Raw genomic sequence first — 26,703 nt, forward strand, 5'->3', positions numbered from 1 at the left:
ATCCCGGCTGTCAAATGTACACCACTTCCAGAACATTCTGCAGCACAGATCTCAGAGGGGCCAGACCACATCCCTCATCTGGAAGAAACTCAGCTTGGTAACTCTTTTTCATTGGAGAGAGCTCATTGCACACGTTGTTCAATGTTCAGAGTCGCTTTGCTCGCTCAGAAGGCAGGGTGGGTGGAGAAGAAATTCACTTCTTCAAGGCCAAGCAAGACATAAGAAGGGTGTCCCTATTTTTGATCACTTATAAAAACATCCCCTCAAGCCACTTGCAGAGAGTGGCAAAACTTGGTTTAAGTAAACAGCCTGGCATCTTTAACGAAAAACATCATTTCACCCTCTAATATTCTACTTCCTTTATTTCCATGGGTCCCCGATTGTCCACTTTCACCCTCTTTAGCTAGTCTTTGCTCACTTCTGTCACAAACTGCACATGTCCTCTCTCCTGTGTGTTGCATTCCTCCATTTCATCGGGGGAGGGGTAAGGGCAGGGGGACACCAACCTTTGTAAAGAAGGGGATGGGGAGAAACAGGCAGAGGGCCAAACCGCCTCCTCTTCAAGAAGTAATGGCCAAGAGTAGGGGTGAACTTTGGGGTCTCTATCTCAAGCTGACCTTTGCAGGAGACAGCACTGCCAAAGGAGGAGGGAGCTATTTCTGCACATCTGAGACTGAATTCATTCCCCAAATGCACCAAGATTTTTTTTTTTTAGTGGGAAACTCAAGATCGCCAAAAGATGAGGAAGGAAGGAAGGAAGGAAGGAAGGAAGGAAGGAAGGAAGGAAGGAAGGAAGGAAGGAAGGAAGGAAGGAAGGAAGGAAGGAAGGAAGGAAGGAAGGAATATACTAAGCATGACAAATCTCCGGAGAAGAGTCTGATTTTTTTTTTGTTTCTAACAGAATTTTTTTTTACTGGGTAGATGGGAAGGAATGGCAATTCTGCCCCTAAAAACCAAAGCCAATTCTCCTGATAAGGCATCTGTGCTTCTGAAATTTCAACTTTCAGTACACTGTTAATGGCTTTATTTTTTTTATTTTTTAGGAAAGGGGGCAATTGAAGCCTTTTTACCTTTTATTACTCTCTTTGGAACTGTTTCATGTCTTGTTTTAACACAACGCAGGCCCATCAGAGCCTGTTGTTGTAAAGTATCTGGTTTCAAGATGCTCACCATCTGTATAGAACCAACCAGGCTCTTTCAAAGGAGCCTATATAGGCCTTTCTTTTCAAGCACTTGCAATGTGAAACATGCCAGCACAGCAACCGCTGGAAGTTATGTTTACAACACATCCCTATAGGAGGGTTAAGAAGAGCCTCTTCAGTAGTGTAAGCAGTCACTATGGAAAGTTCATCATTTTCGACAAGAGCTTCAAAACCATTGCTTTGAAGTTCAACAGGAATGGTAAGCACCATCAAAGAGATTTATACATTCCTGGGACATTTAGCTTACAACTTTTTTTCAGCACTTCAACAAAATGGATGGAGAGGTCTTCACACAGAATTATAAAATTAAAACAGGTGGGGGGGAAAAAATCCAAGATTTGTTCTTACAAACCTAACATACAATGAATAAACCAATTAAAGATGGTTTCATAGTCACTTTGAAAAACAGGGGGAAAAGATCCTGACCACACTAAAACCTTAACTGCAACCAAATGTCATTAAGCTATCTTGCAACTCCTCTGTGTAGGGATCTCCATCCTATCTTTCTTCAAGGCCACCAAAAGTTGCATCACTTTAAGGCTGAATGGTGGGAAATATTTTCAAGGAACAGGTAGTAGCTTCTCTCCATCATCAAGGAGGACATTAATTGAATAACAAAATTGGGAGGAACCTTGGAGGTCTTCTAGTCCAACTTCCTGTTCAAGCAGGAAACCCTGTACCATTCTAGACGAGTGGTTGTCCAGTCTCTTCTTAAAAGCCTCCAGTGATGGAGCACTCATAACTTCTGAAGGCACGCTGCTCCATTGGTTAATTGTTCCCACTATTAGGAAATTTCTCCTTAGTTCTAAGTTGCTTCTCTCCTTGATTAGTTCCCATCCATTGTTTCTTTTCTTGCCTTTTGGTGCTTTGGAAAATAGGTTGCCCCCCTTTTCTTCGTGGCAGCCCCTCAAATTTGGAACACTGCTATCATGTCACCCCTAATCCTTTTCACTAGACTAAACATATCCAATTCCTGCAACCATTCTTCATATGTTTTATCCTCCAGCCCCCCTAATCATCTTTGTTACTCTTTTTTGCACTCTTTCTAGAGTGCATAAAAGAGATAGAACAGAGAACATGGAACATAAACTATTTCTTGCCTTGACCAAGACACCTTCCATGTCCATAGTACATGTACTTCCATGTACTAAGCTACAAAGGGATGTGAACTGCAGAGGAAACTCAAGGGATGAATCCCTTCAGTGTTTATGGTGACAATAAAAACTCCTTTTCTTGTCCATTTTTTTCCCTTTCAATTTTAACTTCCTGTTTTATACAAAGCTTCAAACTTTCATTTTCAGCCCAAGTGTAAAGTAGCCAATTTTCAATTCACAGTGATATATAGATTGGGGAATGGGAAAGCAAAATGGTGTCTAATTGATGACACATGAGTTTTCATGTGATAAACTTGAAAACCCAAACTTATGGCATGCTTTGTCAAGAAACTGCTAAATCAGACTGTGAAAATTGGTGTGTCCTTCTAGGTAGAGGCATGTATGATCATTTAATGCTGGTAGTATTTATAACTTTATAGGAAACTGGTATATAACTTGCCTCCTCTTCTCCAAAAAATAATGAGAAGAAGGCATAGATCCACATGCAAGGCCTTGTCATGGTGTCATTTAACTGTGGATACCAGTTAGCTTCAGTTAATACTTATTTCACATACAATAAGTACCAATCAGCAGCTCTTTTGATCAATGAAGACCTATCTGCCAACATAGACAATTTTTTTCAGTTCCATTGTATGGAGCTTGAAGTAACAAATCTCACAAGTGGCAAGTTCACACACCAGAGAGCAGCATCATGCATGTGTGAAGAGTTATCTGGACCAGCCCTGAAATAGCTTTCTTGCCTCAAAAGTCATTAACCATATGTGTGTGTGTACGTGCATGTTTATATGTTTAACAAATCAGATAAGGATGAGTGTTCTGTGTGAATTATGCATTACAGTTGTAGGCTAGTTGCAGAAAAAAAAGGCTATACACCAAATCTCCATAATTATCTGTTAAACTGATGCATTAGCAGAAGGTAGATTACATATATACACTATAGTAGCAATTCTTTTACCAGGTGTGTGGGGGGGGGGGGAACCAGGATTTTTAGCACTGGTTAAAGTAGAATAATAATAAAATTTGATGACCTGTAGATTAAAAGAAGTTTGAACTTGCTTCCTAAGGCAATATGTAACTGTAAGAGCCCAGTCTAGAAACTGCTACCGGAGCTAACACTTCCAACAGTCAATGTACTCAAAAATTCTTACCAAGGTCTAGGTACACAGTCACAAGTAAATCCTATTTCAATTTCATAGCAGAAAAAAATTAGTTTGAGAATGGATGGGCTGGAATGCCCTAAGATCACACACTAAGCCTGGGGTAGTGACAAGACTAGAACTCAAGTTCAAATCCAACTGTTTAGTCATGCAGGGAAGACAGACCCCAAACCCTGTTCCACGCCTCTTTGAAGAGGATCATGCAAACCATGATTCCCTATAAAATACCATCAACATATTCACGATAAGATGTGGGTTCAAATAAAATTTGGTCAACCATGAAAAAAACAATCCTATTCTAGACTCATCAAAGCAATAGAATATTGAAATCTATTATTTCTGGAGTTCCCGTGGCAGAAAATGTCCTTTATAGTCTTTACCTTAACCCAAGAAAAACAAATATATCTTGCATAAGTAATCATTATCTCTACGTTCAAGTTCACTGTCACAACAAATGTGAACTGCTGCAAAGCTGACTCCGTAAGAAAAAACTTGAGTCTTCCGACAGAAGAATCCCTTTTACAGATAGAGATTATAGCGCACATTCCCATCAAACAGATGAAACAAATATGTCATACATGGATGTCATGTACACAGCCAACAACTGTAAGCCGCTCCTTATACATCTGGAGCTGTTCCAGATTTATACCGCTGTAAGTGAAAGCTGGATTGGAATCAGCTGCCTTGCCAATCCCTATCCCTAGGAAAGACCACATAGTCCCTTCGCTAAAAAGTCAAGCAAAAAAACGGATGCAGTTCAGGATCTTTCCTCTTAGAGGCAGGCCACGGTCGGTACAAGCTGAAAAAAGAGGAGATGCCTGAAATCCTTTGATGTCCATGAATCACAGAAACACTCACAAAATTCCTGTAAACCAGATGTCAAATACTTACCAGATTTAGAAACTCCCAAAGCAAGACAGCATACAGAAAGAGAGAGAGAATGTGTACGCGCATGAGAGAGAGATGGGGGAGAGAGAGATGGGAGAGAGAGAGAGAGAGAGAGAGAGAGAGAGAGAGAGAGAGAGAGAGAGAGAGAGAGAGAGAGAGAGAGAGAGAGAGAGAGAGAGAGCTTCTGCTCTACAGTTTCATATGCAACCAATTCTGATTTATGAAGGCAAAAGGGGGGGGAATAAGAATAAGATCATAGAAGAACATGCAACTCTGCATGATGGAGAGAGAATATGATGATGTTGCCACTTGGTGATGAACAAACTATTCTTGCCCCACTTTCAGCAGCCAATACAACTAAAGGAAAGCACATTCTCTTGGGATTACCAAAGACAATGTTGAAATGGGCAAAAAAAAAGCAACATTCAAATGAAGACTGCATGCCATTCATGTGGGGAAAGCTCCAGAATACAAGCACAATCCTTAAAAAAAAAATCCTAGGTTGAAATCCTGACTTCTCCCTTTCCAAGTAGAAAACTGTACATGAATTCTGGAAGAAGAGCTGCTATTAGGTGAATAGACAAGTAGCAAACTCAAAGGACCAACATTTTAAGTTGGTATCAAGCAGCTTCCTTTGAACCTGGAGCACACAGCTCATCTCTTGACAAGAAGACTCTTGCCGTTACTAATATCCTGTACCTGAAGCCATCCCTTTAGCTAACCTTGTTTTGCTTCGCTTAAGAAATCCAATTTATTCAGCTAATATTCATTGATCAAGCTACTACCTGATATTCCTTATGAAAGTACCTGTGTGCAGTCATCATCTTCTTGAAGTCACTTGGTTCAGTTTTACAGGTTACCTCAATAATATGGATTTTCTCATTCCATCATCACATAATTGCTCTCCCATTTTCTACATGTAATCCACATATTTCAACACCAGCTAGGGATGAAGTTGGCAAACTAGTATTTCATTACTCATTCACATGCCTAGATGGTGCTCTTCCCAGTTCCTCTTAATGTGGTTTAAAGTGGTAACAATTAATGCATGTCTCAAAGAGCAAGAGTCCTTTGAAGTTCTTTTTTGATGTCTCAAAGAGGTTTAGAACTGGTGGGTCTTAAGAACCACAACGTACTCCTTTTTTGTATTAGGGGGAAAGGCAGCCCTCCCCTCCAGCCAGAACTAAATGCCAAAATTGGGAAGCTTCAAAAATAAAGAGTCTCTTTGCCAAATTTGACTTAAACCAGGAACACAACATTCATCTACACACTCATTTTGCAATACACCATAATACCTCACACCTTCCCATAATAAATTGAATCTGTTGCTCTTACCTAAACCCATTTTCCACAGTTTCTGTAGCTCGGACACTGGCTGTGGCCCTCAAGGTCTTACTGGACAGTCCCAGTATGGAGGGCAAAAGTTTGTTTTTAAGGTCAGCGCAGCTCCATTCCTCTTCTTCATTCAAGGTAGGGAGATAGCCACAATCCACTTTCAAGCTGCCCAGTCCATTGCTGTTAATGTAAGCAGGATTTTCTCCCCCAGTCCTTACATATTCGAGGTATATATCAGAAGTCAAAAACATCTGGTAAGCATTTTCCTCCATCACAGTCTGAATCTCAGTCTGTGCCTGATCAAACATTACAGAATCGATCTGCTGCTTCTTGATATTATCCCGTATGTAGGTCTTTGTGGCAGGCTTGAGTTGCTTGGAAACAATGCTATTATTCTCAATGTACCTTTTGTAGATAGCTTTGGCGACTCTTAAAGTTTTGGCATCCTTAAGGTCCATCTGCCTGAAGCCATTGCAGGCAAACCAAAAGTCTAAAGTATCCACACATTTCTCCCTTTCCAGGAAGGTCCGAAAGAGATAAGCACCATCTTGATCTCCTAGTAAAGAATGCAAGGATTTGGTCCATCGGGCGAGAGGAGAGTCTGGAGATGCACTGCCTTCTGGCTCCCCAAGACCATCTTCATTCCTCCTGGGTGTGGAAGAAACAGACATGGCCTTGAAGCTTTGGTTTTTTAGGGCAAAGAAACTGGCAGCCAGATGGCATGGTGTCTCTCCTTCTTCCCCTGGTACAGGGGGGCGTGGGGCATCTTCCCTGAAGCTGCTGCTGGGGTCTGGGAGGTGAGTCAGCAATGCAGCGCTGCTCATGGTTCCTGGGAGTTCCTTCTGATAGAGCTTTTTTTTTCTTTTCTTCCTTCCCCTTTTTAAGTTCCTCAGCAATCTGTGTGCCTCTCTCTCTCTTTTCTTTCTCAAGTCAGCAGGGGATCCTCAGAGTCTTCTCTCTTAAAGAAAAAAAAAGGGGGGGGGAGAAGTATTGATCTAATCAAAACCAGATCCAACCAACATCAAAGACAAAAAGTAAACAGGCTTTTCAACTCTTCACATTAAAATAAAAAGGCAACCACAGCTATCTACAGCACTAATCAAAAGTATCAAATACGCTTTTTCAAAGAGAAAGACTGAACTCTGGGCACACTTTTAACTCTCCTATGCAGAGAAGCCCGGGTGGGGTGAGGGGTTGGAAACAAAAACAAGAAAAGAACTTTTCCTTATTGCACTGCCTATAAAGCCTCAACACGCACAAAGAAAAACATCATGAGGGGTTTTTATTATTATTATTATTATTATTATTATTCCCCTCCTACTTATGATAACATCTGAGGAGTCCCAGGAATAATCTTGGATCCCCGTGCCGTTCAACCCATTTTGCAGCAAAAAAAAAAAAAAAAAAAACATTCCTTCAGCTTTTGCTTTTCCCTCCCTCTCCTTTGCTAGATAACTCACGGCAAAAGAACAAAACGTGCTTTTCCTCAGCATCTGGTTTCCATTTCACTCTCTCTCTCTCTCTCTCTCTCTCCCCCCCCCAAACCTTTCAACTCCTGAAACGTTTAGATTAGGATCGCCAGAAACCCTCCTAAGCAAGCACAATGCTGGATGCTCCTCTGAACTGTACCTAGTCCCCGAGAAAAGGTCGAAAAGAAGCTGGAAAGACAAAAGACAGACTTGACTAGCCTCGAGTTGACAACGAAGACTTTCTTACCGAATTGCTGACGGCCTTTGAAAAGAGCCGCAGCTTGGTTCAAGTATATTGTTGACATGCAATTCCTTCCCCCCCCCACCCCCATTGCTACCTTTATCGTGCATCTGTCCCCTTTTCATGCGACAAAGCACCATATTTTTTTTAACACAATTCAACTCTGCGGGGCGAGAAGGCTGCGCTCTATTTCTTCAGCAAAGAATGGGCATCCAAAGTTCTTTCCCAGCTCACCATAACTCCCCCATCCAATCCAGGAGAGAAGAGAGAAGAGAGAAGAGAGGAGAGAGAGAGAGAGAGAGAGAGAGAGAGAGAGAGAGAGAGAGAGAGAGAGAGAGAGAGAGAGAGAGAGAGAGAGAGAGAGAGAGAGAGAGAGAGAGAGAGAGAGAAGCGCTGCTGTTCCGTCAAACATGCAAAGAGCTGCAAAAACTCCACGCCAGTAAATGAGCAACCGAATGAATGCCAGCCTTTCCACCAACCCTCTTCCACCCATAGCCTAGAGCACATAAACACATAAAAGTTCCCTGTATGGGTTTTCCTGCTCGCCTCAACTTTTCTTAAGAAAGTTCAAAAGCTGCTTCAAAGGGAAGGCGGGGGAGGGGGGAGGAGGAGGAGGAGGAGGAGGATGTCCTGGAAGATACCTGAAGAAGAGTAGACATTCCAGACCAGGCGGTTCGAATCCTCAAGCATTTCCCCACTTAGACAAGCCCTCCATCAAAGAGGCGGTGGGCATGAAGGCGATTGTTTAAAACACAAATTAAATAGATTTGGAGGAGGGGGAGGAGGGGGAGGGGGAGGAGGAGGAGGAGACGACACTGCAGCCCATACCCCCAGAGAATCATCCCGCAGAGGGAGGGAAACATTAAAGAAAGAAGAGGAAAAATATCCAGAAATGGCGACTGATGGGAAGGTGGGGAGGGAGGGGGGATAAGCAGATCTGCTGAGATATCTCAGGAACTGGGGGGGGGGGGGAGAGAAGGGGAAAGAGAGAGAGAGAAAGGAATGAGAGAACAGGAAAACCTTCCCCGACCGCCTTCTCCAAGTCCTGTGTAACAACTGACCCCAAAGTCAGCACGCTGCGCCTCTTTGGAGTTCACCGAGGGTGCTGACAGAAGTGGGAGGGGTGTACGCGAAGAGGTGCGGGAGGAGGGACTGGCAGCCAAGGCATCCTTCGCCTACCTACCGACCGACCGAAGCCATCCTGGGTCTCTACCTCCTTTCCAAAGTCACAAAACCTTGCTGGAAAACAAAGGCAAAACTCCTCCCTACTTTACCGGGATGTTTATGGGGGGGGGGAGGTCTGTGAAAAGACCCTTTCCTTCCCCAGCAGATGTCTCCCCCTTAAACACTCTCTCTCTCTCTCTCTCTCTCTCTCTTTCACTCACTCACACACACACACACACACACACACAGAGCCCAGTGGCTGTTGTGGTTCGTACAAACCCAGCTCTCTCTTTTTTTCCCCCCCTAGGTCTGCTTACTCATAACGAACGCGCAAACAGCTCCTCTGAACAACTTCAAAGCTCCAGCCAAGAAAACATCAAAGCAACGGAGGGAGGGAGGGGGAGGGGCGAAGGAATTACACACATTCTTTCGCAACTTACCATTGATCCCGGAGTTGGTGGGGGGGGGCTCTTTCTCCCGCCCCCTCCGTTAAATCGGGCGCCCGGCACTTCCTTCCAAACAACCCCCCCCTCCTCTCCTCTCCTCTCCTCTCCCCCCCCCCNCCTCCCTGAGCCCTTCTCATAGGGAATAGGAGAAAAGTAATCCGCAACGCTGCGCTGATTCCTCTCTACCACCCACCTCCTCACAAGCTTCGCAACAGCATCTGAGAGTAAAAAAAAAAAAAAAAAAAGGGGGGGGGGAGCGGGGAGGGCTCGTGGGGACTAGGAGGTTGCCCAAAATATATCCGCGGAAAGAGAGCTATAGAGTTGAGGGGATTCTCTCCTTCCTTCTTTTTTTTTAACCTAAAACAGCGGGGAGGGGGGGGGCGAAAATCAAAAGACCTGACCCCCTCCCCCACTTCTCCTGACACCCCCCCCGCCACCCGCCACCCCCCCCTTCTTTCAACCCAGGTCCTGTTTCAAGCAGTCATTCCTTGCACCAAATGTCCTCCGGGCTATTTCAACAAACACTGAGCTGTGGGTTTAACTGTGCACATCAAAGTGAACAACCGAGAGGACGGTCCTGCAAGGGACATAAGCGTCTTTTCGGCAACACCTTCCCCCCCCCCTTTTTTTTTTTTTTTTTGAAAGAAAAACGGGGTGGGGGGGGAAACAAGCCGAAATAAAGGGCCACAGTTCTTCAGATGGCAGCATTGGCAAAGACGCCGGCCTAAGAATCGGGCGTTAAACCCGGACTAAAGAGCTAATCGTGAGGGGGTTTTTTTTCCCCCTCCCCGTGGAGACGTGGGGTTTTTGGTGGGTACGTTCGTAGCCGAAGCTTTGAGACTCCGATTATTATTATTATTATTGCCTCTCGAGTTGTTACTAAGTTGCCAGGACCTTATCAAAGGGAAGCAATCTCTAGCCAACTCCCCCAGGCTTTGGAACGTCAGAAGTAAGTGATCCTGCCGCCCCAATCGTATTATGCCTGCAATTCTCTTCATGCTGCAGGAACCTTAAAGGGACAGGCAAGCATTCCCTCCTCCCGCTTCTGCCAGCTCCACTCCCTGCCTTTAACCCTTTTATTGCCCAATCAACTCAACCCTTTCTATCCAAACTCTCCTTCCTCCCCCCCCCTTCCCCCATGAGATAAAGATCAATTGCTGTTTGAACTCTCTTCCTTTTCTTTCACCTACAATGCCCAGCAATGGCTGTATTGCTCGTTTGCAGAGGAGGGAGGTGGGGGGGGGGGAGATGGCCAATTCTCAAAGAGGGAGGCTGCAATCATTTTTTGCAATATAGCCCCCCACAGCCCCTCCTTCTCCTCTTCCTCCTCCTCCTGGCTTCATCTTAGAAAGAAAATAATCTTTTTCCTTTTATTTCTTTTTATTCTGCATCACAACTAAACCCCAGTGCTGCCTCCTTCTCCTCTTCCTCCTCCTCTTCTTGGGTTCATCTTAAAAAGTCCTTTCCTTTTATTTCCTTTTATTCTGCATCCCAACTAAACAATATCTGATTGTAATAGAACTGGCACACCAACAAAACTCTGTTTAACCCACCCCCCCCATATGTTAAATATTAAACAGACACTGAATGCTTTAGAAAGGGCTTTAGACAAAAGGTTCTAATTAGGGACTGGATCTGCACTTTTTAAGCCAATCCACCTCCTTACATAGTCTAGATCTGTTGTCTTTTAGGGGTTTTTAACTGTTTTGTGGGCCGTCCCAGAAAACAGAAACCCAAAGCTTCTGAACTTCATGTGAAGTTCCAGTTCCACAATGTGTATCAAGTCATGATTCCAATCTATTCCATTCTAAAAGTATTCATACCTTTATGATACACACACACACACACACACACACACACACACACAGAGAGAGAGAGAGAGAGAGAGAGAGAGAGAGAGAGAGAGAGAGAGAGAGAGAGAGAGAGAGAGAGAGTTTTAATCTATGTGTAAATTTATGGAATTTCACTTTTTAACTGCATTTAAGAAATAAGAATAATCAGCATGAATAAGATTTGGCAATAAATGTATTTTTCTCAGTAAGGAAGACTGTCTTTAATCACATTATAATTAACTTTTATCACCCAGCACAGAGACCCCTGCTCATTGTGCTAAAAGCTGGACATATACAGATGACACTACATTTTTCTTTTCCTTTTTTAATGTGCATATTTAGAAGAATGCAGCTTAAGCCTTGTTTATTCTCACAAGCGCAAACTGAATTATACCATGGGTGCAAAGATGACCCTTTTAGAGCACTAAAGGAGCAGTGCAGTCATTTCTTTTTTGTTCAAGTGTTGTTGATCAACATTGAAATTGCAAGCATCTTTATGAGTTCCTTGCCTGGTCCTCTTTATGCTTTCCCCAACTTTTTCATCCCAAAGCATCCTTCCTTGCTATTTACTTTGCAGAAATTGTTCTCTCAAACTAAGATCCAGATTTAATTTCCTGATAACTCAACAAACAGCTTGAAGGAGAAATAAGTGGAATGCAAACTTTAATTAGATACTGAGTATCTCGGAGAATCATATGCAACTGAAGGGAAGGGGGGGGGGAACCTCAAATCTATTAGTTTATTCAGAACAGGAGATCAGTAGGTGTGTGTGTCAAACAATGCACAAACTCCCACAGAATGCAGATAAAAAAAAGGGTGAGTCTTCAATCCCATGGTTGTGGTCACTATCTCTACACTTCCTACCACTTCAGACACACTGATTCATTGCACACATGTTAATTTATAATATGGTTGGCTTGGTCTTGCTTCAGCATGTGGGAAAACTAGCCAGTGATTTATAAGCTATGATTTATGTAAATTAAGGCATCCCAGCCAGCTCTGGCTTATCCAACCAATTCAGCCAGTCTGTTTAAAGGTTTTCAGATTATGATTTATAGCTGAGACTACTGTAGAACCCCAAAAGTGTTTTATTCAATGGCCCCAAACTTGCAAATTATACTGATGAGAGAAATCTTGGCTTGTTATGCTGCATGAGGCCAGTCTCTGCAAGTATGATTAATGCCATTATTTGTCATAATCTATAAACCAAGCTTAAATAGGCTGAAATGTGACCTAAAATTAGGCCCAGTGAAGAACCTCTTACCTTCAGAATAGACCATTTCCTTAAAATGTTCCTTTGATCAGTATATGTGTATAGCACAACTTCAGTCCAAGGAGCGTGTGTACCATTATCTCACATTAGCCTCCCTATTAACAGCTGATAGGTATAAAAGATTTCCATAAGCACTGCTAATGTCTTCCCAAATCCCCTGAGGGATTGGACAGAGAAGGTAGCACTGCCAAGGCTGGGAGGCAAAATGGACTTGGCTCATTCAGGCTTCCATGAAGGAAAAATGTCTATGGAACTTCTGGAAGTTACAGGAATATATCTGAGGGCAAGGGCCAGCCAGCCACCTAAGATTTAGGTATATGTCTTGAAATATCACGCACACACCCAAGTATGAAAAAAGTGCAGTCTAGATGTTACCTAGTTATGGTAATGAAATGTCTGCAAGAAAACAAGCAAGCTCAGAGAGCACCAATTTCAAACCCTGAGCTACAAATATTCTCCTTCAAAAGTTGGGGTCATTTTCTTAGAAGTAGACTCAATGCAGTTAATGGGGTTTATACATAGCTATGGATGGGAAGGGTGAGGAAACCACAGTTCTAGGCAAATTTTTCCATGGTGAAATGCACAGCCTTCATGAAAATACATATTTTGGTATTTATCGTAGCTAAATTGTTCTTTCTTTTAGCTCCTCTCTCGAATGAATGGAAAAGCAGCTTGTCAATCCCTCTCTTCTGCCCCCAAAACAATGTTGTTTAGGGCAGGGTTGGGGACTTTGAGGCTCTCTCACTAACGCTGGGACTCTCATTTGTCAGTCCCAGTCACCATGATAAAAAGTAAGGGATGATGGCAGCTGTAGTCCAAAAGTACCTGCAGTACCATAGGAAATCAGTCTGTCAAGGAAGAATGTTGTGCTGCTCCAGGACTAAGGAATAACAACTCCTCCCCCCCCCCAAAAAAAGTTCCACGTAGCCCCACACCACCCTTTCCAAAATACCAGCTTCAGCCACCTTTTTCCATCAAAGCAATTTATATTAAGCCTCTTTGAAATACAAAGCCTCCCTACAACCTATAATTAGCCTTCCAGACGAACTTTTGCAACAACACATATGCATTGAGTTCACCTGCGACCTGATCTATTGCGAGCTATTCACGGAGCCGGGAAATTGCAAGAAAACAAACGCCTAATTTAGAAAGCCCATCCAAGCCGTGGGCCGTCAATCCCCTCGCCTATCAAAGCTCCGGGCCTGGTGTGTGTGTGTGGGGGGGGAAATCACCGAAGGCCTAGGTAGGAGAACCAGAAGCCAGCAAAGGGAGCGAGGGAGGGAGGGAGGGGGGGGGAGAAGAAAGAGGACTCTGTAATTACAAAGCATCAAAAGGTGTGTAAAGTTCCTTTGAAGGCCGTCTCCCCATTGACGTCACGGATAAGGATGGTCCCCACGTGGAAGCGCAGAGGGGCGAAGGTTCGCGACTCCGGCCTGGAGAAAACTGCGCTGGAGGTTGGGGGGGGGGGGTGTCTGCTCTTTCCGGAATCCATCCGAGCCAGAGGAAGGGCTCCAAGGAAGCATCTCCAACCTCCCCTGGATGCTCGATGATTGGCCATGATTTGGAGAAAGGCCAGTCTCCTATTAAAGGAGAGCAGGGATGCCGAAAGCTAAACTCTCCTCCCTAGCCAAGCCCACTCCTTGGCCGGGAAGGGGAGGGGTTGCCAAGCACGCTTGAACTCAGCTAAGCGCCTTTCGGGGGGGGGGGCAACTAGAGTCCCCTGGCATCGGGGAATGAATGAATGAATGAATGGCACACGGAGCCCCCCCCCCCCAGGCGAGGTCCCCGGCCTCCAGCCACCGCCGGCCTAGCCTAGGAGAGACCCTTGGTAGTTTTCACTCGCCGTGCTCGCGCCCTAAACCGCGCTGGCGGGCGTCATCGCGGCCTTTCCCATTGGCCTGTCCGCCAACTTTTACTCCCCCTCTCGGCTTCTCCGATTGGACAATCGGGAGGGGGGGGGAGAACACACGTCTGCGATTGATACACTGGCAGAGGCCGCTGCGGGAGGGGCCGCCGACCCGCTCGCTTTTTCTTAATGAACTTTTCACTCCGCTGGCCGGCCGGCCGGGACAAGCAGTTGGCCGTGGTGACCGGAGAAAGGCGGGAGGAGGCGGTTTGGGAGACTCTGGCTTGGCCTGATCCCGATTTGACAGTTGCTTCGGTTTGAACCAGGAAGTCCGACTTAGAACATCCGAATTCTCCCGTTTACTTATGCCGGGTCCCCTTAATCAATGAATGCAGTTTAGATTAACAGGAGTGAAGGCGGCTCGGTCATTTGGGATCTGGGATCTTCTGTTTATCTCTGAATTGGAATATTATTAAATATCCTCGGATGGCCTGTGTCTGAACTGGGATATTATTATAAAGAAAATAGGGTTATTTTATGCACACAACAATGTGTCATTACAGCTGCCAATTCTTTAGCTCAGTGTTTCTCAACCTTGACAATTTTAAGGCATGTGGACTTCAACTCCTAGAATTCCACAGCCAGCATTGCTGGCTGTGGAATTCTGGGAGTTGAAGTCCACATGCCTTAAAATTGTCAAGGTTGAGAAACACTGCCTGATGTTCGCCTTTCATGCACATTGAGTTTCTTCCCAAGAACCTAGGAAGACATAATGTATCTGCATAGTATAAGTGGGGATCCAAGCAGTGTGACCTTTTGTAATTGGCATATGAAAATTTTGTCAATGTGCAGATTTTCTAAGTGCCACCCAAGATTTTTTGGTATGGTCCCCAGTCTGTTGATAACCATTGGGATCACCACAGCCAGTTTATGCCTAATCTTTCAACTTTGATAATACTTCTCCAATTGATCTTCTCCAATTCTTTGTTTTTTATTCTACTACCCCCTGGTATTGCAACATCATTATTACTGTTCCATAGCCATCTAGTAGTCTATATACCTGCTCAGTTTCTTGCTTCTGACAATATATTTTAAAAATAAGGAGGGGGGGGAGGATGTTACAAGTACCCTTAACCACAATGGATTCCAGTGTGAACTTGTTGGCCTGGGTATTGATATCAAACCTGGCTACCCTAAAAGTCTAGTTGGACAAATGAGGGCTTACAATGGCTACAGTGCTTTAGATTTCAACACTGAAATCCACCCTTAACTGCTTTTATTTATTTATTAAACTTGTATGCTGCCCAGTAACAAGTCTGTGCAGCCCACAATAATCAAAACAAGGAAATTACACTAAAGTCAATTAAAAGGAAGATAAAAATTGCAAGAATGAGAGACCAGATGGAAAAGAAGGAAAGATGTGGGTAGAGCCAAATTTTCATCATGTTTCTAAAGCAGGGGTCTCCAAACTTGGCAACTTTAAGACTTGTGGACTTCAACTCCCAGAATTCCTCAGCCAGCATAGCTGTTTTAAATAATTGCAAAGTAGGAGCCATCCAGAACTATTATTTTTACAAATAACTCAAAGACATATCCAACACAGGTTTCCGCACAACAACAATCCTAGTGGCATTCCCTATGCTCTTTTGAACTCCAGCAAAACACAAAATGTCTGAACAGCAGTTTTATACAAGGATGCTGGTACAATATTCAAAGTTTCTACCCATGCTGCCTGGCTACAGCATTGATGGGACAGGATGTGGAGTTGCCTTGCTGAAGTGTCACCTCATTGAATGTTGGCTCTGCCTCTGTAGGTCAGGTTTTAATTTGGATTAGGCAACTCACACATACGTTGCCTTTCACTGGACCTTTTCCCACTTACACAAACATCCTGGCAACCTTCTCTTTTTGCTGGATAGGCATGATGTGGCTTTCATTCTATCCCCAGCCTTTGAGTGAGACAGTCTTAAGCCATCTTTACCTGAACTGGTGGTTTTTTTCCCCATTTCTGAAATTCTCCAAAGGGAGGGTGTGTGCGCGCATGCACGCACACACGTGTGCATGCAACTGCCTGGAAAAGTCCTCATAGATTTCTTGGCAAGATTTTGGAAGTGACTTAGACACTCTCTTTCTCCTAGGATTGAGAGTGGCTCTTCCAATGTCACCCAGCTAGCTTCATGTCTAAGCGGAACTAAAAGTCACCATCTCCAGTTTCTAGCCCGAGGCCTTAACCCAAACTGGCTGTCTTAAGAGGGACTTAAGGTATGTCATTTAGGCTTTGTCACCCATTACTTTGGAGGGAAACTAGATGACCACAGTGGGTCAAAATAGGCAGAACAGATAGCCCTCGACCTTCAACCATTTGTTTAGTGACACAAGTTACAATGGCACTGAAAAAAGTGACATATGACCATTTTTCACCCCTGCAAACATTACAGCATGCCACGCGATCAAAATTTGGGGCAATTGACATGTATTTATGATGGTTTTTAGTGTCCCTGGGCCATGTGAACACCATTTGTAACTTCCTAGTCAGCTTCCAACAGGCAAAGTCATTGGGGAAGCCAGATTTGTTTAATGACTGCATGATTCACTTAACAGCTGCAGTGATTCACTTAATAATTTGACAAAAAGGTCATAAAATGGGGCAAAACTCACTTAACAACTGTCTTGCTTAGCAATGGAAATTTGGGGCTCAGTTGTGGCCATAAGTCAAGGATTATCTGTAGAGGCAGGACTGGGATCAGCAATAAGGATAGCAAACTTCATGGTAGTATAGTTTTCTGTCAACTTATGAAAGAATGGAGACAGGTGTATTGACTAACTAAACCAGAAGTCCCCAACCTTTTGAGCATGGAGAAAGTTTTTTCCGTGGACTGGAGGGGGCGTGGTTTCATGTACTGCCTACATCCCGTGGACGAGGCTTTGCTTGTTTGCGCAGACCAGTTTCTGGCATGCCACGGGCTGGGCCCGGTCCACGGACTAGGAGTTTGGGACCTCTGAACTAAACTGATCTTTATAGTGCCATTCTAATATTTTCTTTGCACATGACCATCTTCAGTGCTTAAGAGTCTTATGCTCTCATTTTTTTCATTTACCACAGTCTTCCATTAAAGTAAAGTTTGCCGACACTCTGAAAGTTGTCTTTCAACCTCAATCACTTTTGGAGTTCTTTTACTGCTAACTTTCAAAAAAAATAGAAAAATAAGGTTTCTCTGTGGCCATAGCCCTGTTCAAAGTTCATTCCTTGTCTTCATATTTATGTCTTACCAAAGCAACCTCAAGGCTGAACTACAGTCTTTGGGATCCTTTCTTCATGATTACAACTCAAGTTTCATTCTCCCAGTCCTTTCTCAGATGCTTTTCTGTTCAACCACTCATGCAGTAATTCCTAGAACACACTGATTTCATTTATTTTTTAGGAAATTGTTATGGTCGCCCATCTTAAGCAAATATCTCTGGGCAATTCACAATACAAAACAATAAAAACCACACACAATATAAATAAATATAAAAATACCCCATACCAAAACCAAGGCTGAAGTATTTTATATATATATATATATATATATATATATATTACCTTCAGTCACAAATTTACCATTGATGGGACCCAGTAGCTAACAACCCAGCTCTAACATCTGTGGGAAAGGCCAGGTTTGTACAGTCTTTCATAAGGCCAACTAGGTTGGGGATTTCCAGATCTCTGGGGGGAAGCTGTTCCTCAGAGATCTGCAGAGAAGACACCTCTTCTGGGTTCTGCAAGATGGCACTTTTTAAAGACATTTTGTCCACTCTACTAGATGGGATAGGAAGAGTAGAAACAAATGCAGATAAGGTGGTCCCACAAAGAACTTGGGCTTATGCCATGTCAGGTTTTATAAGTGATAACCGGTGTCCTGAACGGAACCTAGAAGCAGACTGGGCAGTTCATACAGCAGAGTTACTACTACTACATGGATGAACTTTGATTCATCCATCCAACGCTGCATATGCTGCTGCCTTATGAATCAACTGGTGCTTTCAACTGTTTTTCCAAGGACAGTCCCATGTGCAGCTCATTGCAGTAATCCAGGTAGGAAGTGAATAAGGCATAAGTGACTATGAGCAGAACCTCCTGATCACGGAAAAGGTGCAACTGATGCCCAGCTGGATCTGTGCAAGCCCCTCCTAGTGACAATTGCTACTTACTCCTTGAGCAGCAGTTGTGAGCCCAGGAGAATCCCCGGATTGTGCCCTAACTCTCTTTGGGGGAGTGCAACTCCATTCAGAGTTACTGATGGAACAGCTCCAGGAACAGGGTGACCTCAAACATAGAGACACTCAGCGTTGCTGAGACTGAGTTGCAGCCTGTTGATCTCCATCCAAATCCTCACAGACTCCAAGCATTGGCTAAGCATTTCTGCAACATAATTTGTACAATGCTGACAGATGAACACGTTCAGCAGCTTCATGTAAAAATTAAATTGGATTAAGGAAAGAATAAAGCCCCAAGGTACTCCACGTGGCAGAAACAGGGTTAGACCTCTTCCCCTCCATCAATACTACTGCTCACTGAAACTGGCCTAAGAGGAAGGTGGAGAACCACCTCAGAACTGTGCCTCCCATTCCCACCCACTAATCTAACTCAAAAGATGCCATCGTCAGTGGTATCAAAGGCCACCAAGATATCCAGAAGGGCCAGGATGTATGTGCCATCCCATCTCAAACCTTTCAGAGAGTATCCACAAGCATAACCATTGCTGTTTTGGTGCTATAACCTGGCCTGAAACCAGACTAAAAAACATCCAGATAATATATTTTCTCCAAGCCTTTTTTGGCTTCATAGGGCTATTCTCTCAACAACCTTCCCTAGGAGAGGAAGATTTGCAAACTGGATGAAAATTGCCCAGTACTATTGGAACAAAAGAATAGTTTTTTGAGAAAGGGACAGAAAGCTTTCAAAGCAGGTAGAGTGCTTCCTTTTGCAAAGAAGCATCCACAGCTTGGATCCAACCACATATCACCTGGAAAGAGGTCTTAACCAGCCAGGCTAATATACAGTAGTCACATTCACAGCTTCAAGGATCCTGCCTAATTCCTCAGGACCAATAGGTTAGAACTCTTCCCAGATACTTGAGCAAGACTGTTCCTCAATCAGTTCCATAGATTTTGCCTAGCCAGAGTCCAACACTGAGCAGATAAAAGGGATATCTTACCCAGGAGGAACTCACAACAAGGCTGCTGGACCACAATGCGTGGACACAATCAGAGCAGAGATTTAAGTCAATTTCATTGGCCACCAATAAAGGTTCTTAGCATGATCAGATTCAATCTTTGTCTTCAGAGATGTTCTAGATCAGGGGTCTTCAAACATGGCCCTTTTATGACTTGTGGACTTCAACTCCCAGAATTCCTCAGCCAGGCATGCTGCTGAGGAATTCTGGGAGTTGGTGTCCACAAGTCATAAAAGGGCCAAGTTTGAAGACCCCTGTTCTAGATGTCTCTTGCACTGATTGATTTCATGGAGTTCCTCTGAAAAACAGGGCTCTCTATGGGATCCATAGATGCAGATATTCTGTGCACGCATGATCTGAGCCATGGTTGTCAATACCTGGGCCTTCCAAGCTGAAACTAAGGCCTCAGTCAGGCTCTGCAGAGGAACAGGCCCAAGTTCCTCTGGAATCCTGAGTCCATCAGTCACTTGGGTGGACCAATCAAATAGGCCCTTTCAACCAAATAGCATATGGGAGAAGCAAACTACCTCCTCTCCTATCCAAAATCAACTTTGATGGTGCCTTGCTCAAAACTCGTACATCTATATTATTTTATTTTATTTTATTTTATTTTATTATTTTATTTTATTTTATTTTATTTTATTTTATTTTATTTTTATTTTATTTTATTTTATTTTATTTTATTTTATTTTATTTTATTTTATTTTATTTTATTTATTTTATTTTATTTTATTTTATTATTTTATTTTATTTTATTTTATTTTATTTTATTTTATTTTATTTTATTTTATTTTATTATTTTATTTATTTTATTTTATTTTATTTTATTTTATTATTTTATTTTATTTTATTTCATTATTTCATTTCATTTCATTTCATTTCATTTTATTATTTTATTTTATTTTATTTTATTTTATTATTTTATTTTATTTTATTTTATTTTATTTTATTTTATTTTATTTATTTTATTTTATTTTATTTTATTTTATTTTATTTTATTTTATTATTTTATTTTATTTTATTTTTTTTTATTTTATTTTTTTTTTTTTTTTTTTTTTTTTTTTTTTTTTTTNTTATTTTATTTTATTTTATTTTATTTTATTTTATTTTATTTTATTTTATTTTATTTATTTTATTTTATTATTTTATTTTTATTATTATTTTTTTTATAATCAGAACGTTTCTTATCCAAGGTTTCTCATTCAAGAACACATTTGGAAATGTGTGCTTCAAATCATAGGAGTCAGAAATCCACAAATCATAGGAGTCAGAAGCCGCTCCTGATGCAAAGCCCCTCTTTCCTATTTCTTAACAATTTAGCAGGTTTCTGTCCAACAGAAGTGGAAGCAATGCCTCACATGGCATCTAGCTGAATCCAATATTAGTATTTTATAGGAAAAAAATGATATCATAATTTAAATAATTGATCCAAATCTTGCAGCCAGTGTTTTTATGGTTCCAGTGGAAGAATTATTCAGAGATATATCCCATAGGATATATGAGGTTCTTTATGGAACCTGCTCATGATGTCTCCACTTGTTTGCCTCCTACCTTTGCCACTTCTGAGCAACACAAACATGAACAGCCTCATGCTTGGGGCACAAGCATAGAACACTGTGAGGCCAGAGACCTAGATAAGGTACTACAAAATCAAGTAGCCTTGTGTTCATGCTGGAAAGTCAGGATTACCTGACTTTGTAACTGTATGGTGAAGTCCTAATTTTAATGTTTCAGCCTGCAGGGACTCTATCACATTGCTATCTACCACAAGCCTTGAGGAGCCTGGATGATTTTGAATTTCCATCTGATTCCTATCTGCCACTGAAAATCAATTTCTAGCCTCAGCAGAGGGCAAAAATTAACCATTTCTATTTTATTTTATTTCCAAGCTTACCACACTTCACATTTTCTTCTGCTGCAGTAGCAAAAAGAACGCAAGGGCCTCAAGAATCAGTGGCACAATCCAACTAAGACCCTTTCCAAGGAAAACTTTTGCAGAGCTAAGGTGACCAACCGTCCTCCTTTAGGGAGGACAGTCCTCCTTTTGTAAGTTCTGTCCTCCCTCGAAAAGTGTCCTCCTACATGTCCTCCTTTTCCATATTTGAAGACTAATCTGCAGGACTTTTTTTTTTCCTCATAGAACACTCAGAATGGCGTTCCGGCACCTTTTTTTGATGGTTTTTTTTCCAACTTTTGCATGAGCTGTGCTACTCCCCCTATTGGCTTTCGAAAGCCAATAGGAATTGCTGCTGAGCGCGCCAAAACACCCGGCTGGCAAACTTTGCACATGCAAGTTGTCTGTATTATTGATGCAATTAATAAAATGTTTCTTTTATTTACGATATTTTTTTCTTGAATTTATTTGTATCCTCCTTTTCATTGTAAAAAAGTTGATCACTGTAGCAGAGCTAATGAGGTTGTCTACTGCTTTCATGAGTTTGTTGACCAGCAGGAAGGCTGTTTCTGGTGTTAGTATGCTGTCCATAAAGTAAACTAGATAGAATCAGAAAGGAAATACTCTCCCAAAGCTACTTCTAAAATAAATATTGAGGGGGGGGGAGAGATAACCAGGGGAAAAAACAGGACTTTGGGGTGAAGATAAACTTTACCAAAAGACAGCACATATCACATCCAGCAACCATGTGTTGAGATGGGGCTACCTTCCTGTTTGGCTACCAATATCTTCTACTGACATCTGGAAATTGAGTGTGAAATTTTTCTCATCTTCCCTTTCCATAGTTTAAGCTGTAACACTTTGGTTTCAGTGTTAGGATCTCCTTTGAGGTTGAAGACAAATTGGAGACAACTTCAAGGTCTATTCTTCCTTGCCAGCCCCATCCCCAAGAGAGATGCTATCAAAGATCAAAATTCCTAACCTTGGAAAACTTTCAGCCCCCGTCCTTCAAGGCTACCCTCCCACTCTCGCCTTCCTTCTGACTTGGAGGAGTAGCCATTTAAAAATAATTTCTTTTCCGTGCCCATACACATAACTCTTCTCTTTTGCCAGGAACACAGTCAGCCAGGCAACCAGTGAGTTGGAGTTTTCCTCCTGTTGTTAAGATTGATGTGCGGCTTGGGTGGTCTATCTTTTTTAATTTCGGGGCACCATATGGACACTCGTACACACCTATCTTCTTTTTAATCCATTGCAGATTAAGAGAGGGACTCTTTAACAGTAAGGAGGATGAAAGAGGGCAGGCAGGAAGGAGGCAACATATGCAACTGCTTTCTGCTTTGAAGTTGCAGCACCGACACCTTGTGTCAGATCCTTGCCTGATGAGAAAGAAGTGTCTTTGGACAGAGTGCAGTCTGGACACTTCCAAAGTGGCCTTGCTATCTAAAATGTTGCATCTGTTTTCACCGTTTAGAACTCGAGAGGGTTTCACAGTCGCCCCTCTCACTAAACCCGGGCAGACCTCAAGGCTGAATCCTAGGAACATGTCCCAGGTGTAGAAGCAGGCTCCAATAAACCTCTTTTGATTCTTCTTTTCTTTGTTTCCCTGAAGTTCGGCAGCTGACAGCCCCATCAAGTTCACCCTACTTAGGAAAGATTCAGTGGGGAAAGGGGCGGGAGGGGAGAAGCTACCCATTTAACAGCAGCCTTGATCTGGAATATTATCAGGAAACCCACATTTGGCAGCTAACATCTTCAGCAGTCAACTAACACAAGGCAGTAGCATTACCGCTTTGAACAAAGGCGTGCAGTGAAAAGAAGAAAGAGATCATTTTGCCACAAATCAGTGCATGCCATCCTTGAAACAGTACGCCAGCTCGTCCTTTGTCTTAGAGAAAACAGGCTGTCTGAAAGTCCCCCCTGGCAGTAGAAACTTCTTTGGCTCCAGCAGAAGTCAAGATTTCACCTCAAATCCCCAAACCTGCTATTCAGGCATTGCCACTGACATCACAGACACATGCAAGGCGATGGTGTAGCATTCTCACCAGTGGTCAGGATGATAACAAGATCAAAGGCTCGCAACTACTTCAGCTGAAGTGATGGAACAGGTTTGATCAAAATGAAAAGAAAGGGCCTGTATATAGAGCATATGAGTAGCTTGGAGCCCACATGTTGGTTAATACCTTTGAAGTTACTCTTTTTTTAATTGTAAATTACTTCATAGGTGCATTAAGCTGCTCTCAGCACTGTTCATCTGTATAAGTGGATTGTATAATAAGTCAAAAAATACATGACAAGTCTTTTTCCCCAGCCAAAAAAAGCAAAACGAATTACTGCTCCCAGGCAGGTCAGCAGCTTCTGATCTCAGAAAGGAAGTCAAAAGAAAGAAGATGAAAAGAATGTTCCTTTGCGCAGGTGTGGTCCTAGCCAGCTTCCCCAACTTGGCACCTTCCTCCCAGATGTTGGGGAAAGAGGGCTAGGACTCAACCCCAGTCTGCACAGAGTATATATAATATCTTGGGTCTCCACTCATCTTCCCCCTATCCATCCCTCTCCTCCAGCTACAGTTTCCCCCCCCCCCTTTGACAACAGCTCCCTTCCTTTCCTTGGAGAGGACTGTGAATTTTCTATCTAGATAACTAGTGCTGCTGAATTTATGGGAATGATTACCAGATTAAACCAGCTCCTTTAAGAGGGCTGCAGCAATTTATAGATGTCAGTTTGTGTGCATTCCCTTGCAACTTGAGCTGCAGAGAGGTTATTCAGAGAAACACTTATATGCCACCCTTAAACCTTAAACAGCGTGCTTTTCAATGCAGGTAGTCCTCCACTTACAACTGTTCATTTAGTGACCGTTTGAAGTTACAACAACACTGAAAAAAGGGACTTATAACCGTTTGTCCACACTTGTGACTGTTCGGTATCCCCATGGTCATATGATCAGAATTTGGATGCTTGGCAAATGACAGTTGTACTGTCCTGGGATCATGTGATCCCCTTTTGTGACCCCTTCTGACAAGCAAAGTCAATGGGGAAGCCAGATTCACTTAACAACTATGCTACTACTTTACAGCTGCAGTGATCCTCTTAACAACTATGGAAAGAAAGGTTATAAAATGGGGCAAAATTCGCTTACTGTCTCACCTCATTGTTAATATTTGATTATGGTTATTCTGCATTCCTTAAAAAGCTTCAGCTGCTAATTTCAGCAGATCTGGCTACCAATATTGATACCAAGCAAGGCCCAGACAGTCTGCTGGTCACTCGGCAATCTTATCTGATCACACAGGCTTCAAAGCTTAGAAATTCCTTTGCTTTCAAAGAAGGAAGAAGAAGAGGAAGAGGAGGAGGGAAAGGAAGGGGAGACAAGGAGGCAGAAAAGGAAACCATCATCCCCGGCTGATAACCCTACAGTACAGTAATTACTAAAGCTAAGAAAGAAAAAGAAGAAACTTTCTGGAAATACGATCTTTTTTTAGAGCAATCCAATATTGCCTTGGAAAAAGCCCACATGAGGCTACCAGATATCACAACAGGCAAAGAAGGATACAGATGACTGGAATGGAGGACAAATGGCAGGGGAAGGATGACACACTCTTTCATTTTCTTGGCATCTGTGACAAATTACAAGGGGGGAAAACAAATACCCTGCCCAGGGATCTCCAATCTCTTCAGTTCATTGCCCCTTCGTTCAGATTGTTCATCGATTTGCCAAATATTTATTATATGAAAATAATTTAATAATTTAATAAGTAATACTTTAACTAATAGTACTATGAATAATAATAACAATAATAGATAGTCCCATCGACCCTTGAGGTTGATATTGTTCACTTTGAGGAACTGGCCTTAGGCCTACGTGTATATGAAATTGCTTTTTCCAGCATCCAAAAACTTTGTTTTTCAATTGCAATGTTTTTTCCAACAAATCTTTATTTTCAGGAGCTTATACCGGTGATAATATGGAATCAACAATGCTGCACTTTCCAAATTTCACCGTAGAACTGGATGAGGATGGGGATGAGTCATGCGATCTAAGGACTACGTTGAGGGACTGGATTGAACCAATTGCTGGAATTCGGAAAGAAAGTAAAGAAAGTAAACTGTCAATTAAATCTAGACCAGGGGTGTCAAACTGCCGGCCCACGGGCCGGATGCGTCACATGGAAGCCATGCCCACCCCATTGCCAGCAATGGCAAAATCGGGCCGATACATTGCGTGATGTCACGTGACGTCGCGAGTTTGACATGCCTGATCTAGACTGTCGTGTCTGTCAACAGACCAGAAAAAGCAATTTACAAGGTCACAATATACAAAAATATGAATTACTGTTATGAAAACATCCAGTTTTGTTTTGTTTTTAAAATGCACAAATATCTAGTACAAGGGTCCCTAACCCCTGGTTCGTTGACTGACATCAGACCGTGGCATGCCAAAACCAGGCCGCGCAAACAAGCGAAGCACCATCCACAGGAAGCAGGCAGCACACAAAACCACACCCCCTCCAGTCCACGGAAAAATCTCTCTCCACGAACAGGTCCCTGGGGCCCAAAAGGTTGGGGTGGGGGTGGGGGCGCTGATCTAGTATCAAAAGGGATCCTGAAGATAGAGATACCAATTCCCTCTTTGTGCTTCCTTATCCTTCTTAGGTCAGGATGGAACTGAGATCCCTTATCGCTGCAGCCATTTCATGCACAAAAGCCCAGCATCAGTCCTCTCAAGACGGAGCTTCCACTTAGCCAGGAAAATGTTGACTGGTTTTGTCTTTGTTGGCATAAGGAACCTGCAGGCATCATGCCAGGTTGGTCAAATGCACGAGAGGTGTGTGTTTCAACATTTCCTGGATAGGTGGAAGGTCTGCCTTGAGAGAACTGATGCTGGACCTGGAAGAGCATGGCTCCATGATCTGCTGGAAATTTCCTAGAGGCAGGTGTGTCTGGGTAGCTCATCTGCAGCTGTAGCTGGAAAGGTGGGCATCTCAGGGAAGGGAGAGGGAGCAGATTGGACTAGGCCACTCTTTGCCTTATCTTCTGGAGAGCAGCCAGATGCAAAAGAGGACAAGGCTCCTGCATTTTAAATAGCTGCACAGTGGGAGGAATTTTAGGCATGCAAACTAGAACTGCTAAAATTTCTGCATAAGAATGAAAGTCTTTGTCTGGCATCTGGATGCCCAAATCCTCTATTGTCACTTGCTTTGCTGAGGGTTTCTGCCAGTTGGGTAGTTTACCTTCACATTCCCAAGGTCCAAGCTACCCACTGCAGATATATTTCTTTATCCGTCTTGTTGTCACTTAGGAATGGAAAAGCAGTCATTGCACAGCACCAGCTATGGAGAAAAGGTTTTTTTTGTTTGTTTGTTTTTGCTACTGGTCAAAGATCGGGCTACTGACCAGGGGACATGGAATAATTTTAGGCTAGTCTTCACCTCTTGAAGGAAAAATGAGCCATTAACTGAATGAATACAGTAAGCAAAGGATGAAAGCTGCTGTTCTCATAGGTAGTAACAGCTATCAGTTAGAAGTCTGAAAACAGTTCATGGAGGACCAAGCTACTCATGGTTGAGCATCATGACGAGTACACACCAATTCCAGAACGCAAGATGACATGTCATAAACATTAGCTGC

The 26,703-nt window shown here is 42.8% G+C and overlaps 1 protein-coding gene across 1 annotated transcript in view; it reads right to left on the bottom strand.

Moving 5' to 3' along the window:
* Nucleotides 1-6,540, bottom strand: part of AXIN2 (axin 2) — a 45,306-nt gene extending 38,766 nt beyond the window's left edge. Inside the window, exon 1 of the mRNA XM_015816945.1 lies at nt 5,698-6,540. Coding sequence (XP_015672431.1) covers nt 5,698-6,521 — 824 coding nt within the window. The 5' untranslated portion in view covers nt 6,522-6,540. The remainder of the gene's footprint in view (nt 1-5,697) is intronic.
* Between the last annotated feature and the right edge of the window lie 20,163 nt (nt 6,541-26,703).

Source organism: Protobothrops mucrosquamatus, unplaced genomic scaffold (assembly GCF_001527695.2).
Source record: "Protobothrops mucrosquamatus isolate PMUCROS unplaced genomic scaffold, P.Mucros_1.0 scaffold_123, whole genome shotgun sequence".
NCBI lineage: Eukaryota > Metazoa > Chordata > Lepidosauria > Squamata > Viperidae > Protobothrops > Protobothrops mucrosquamatus.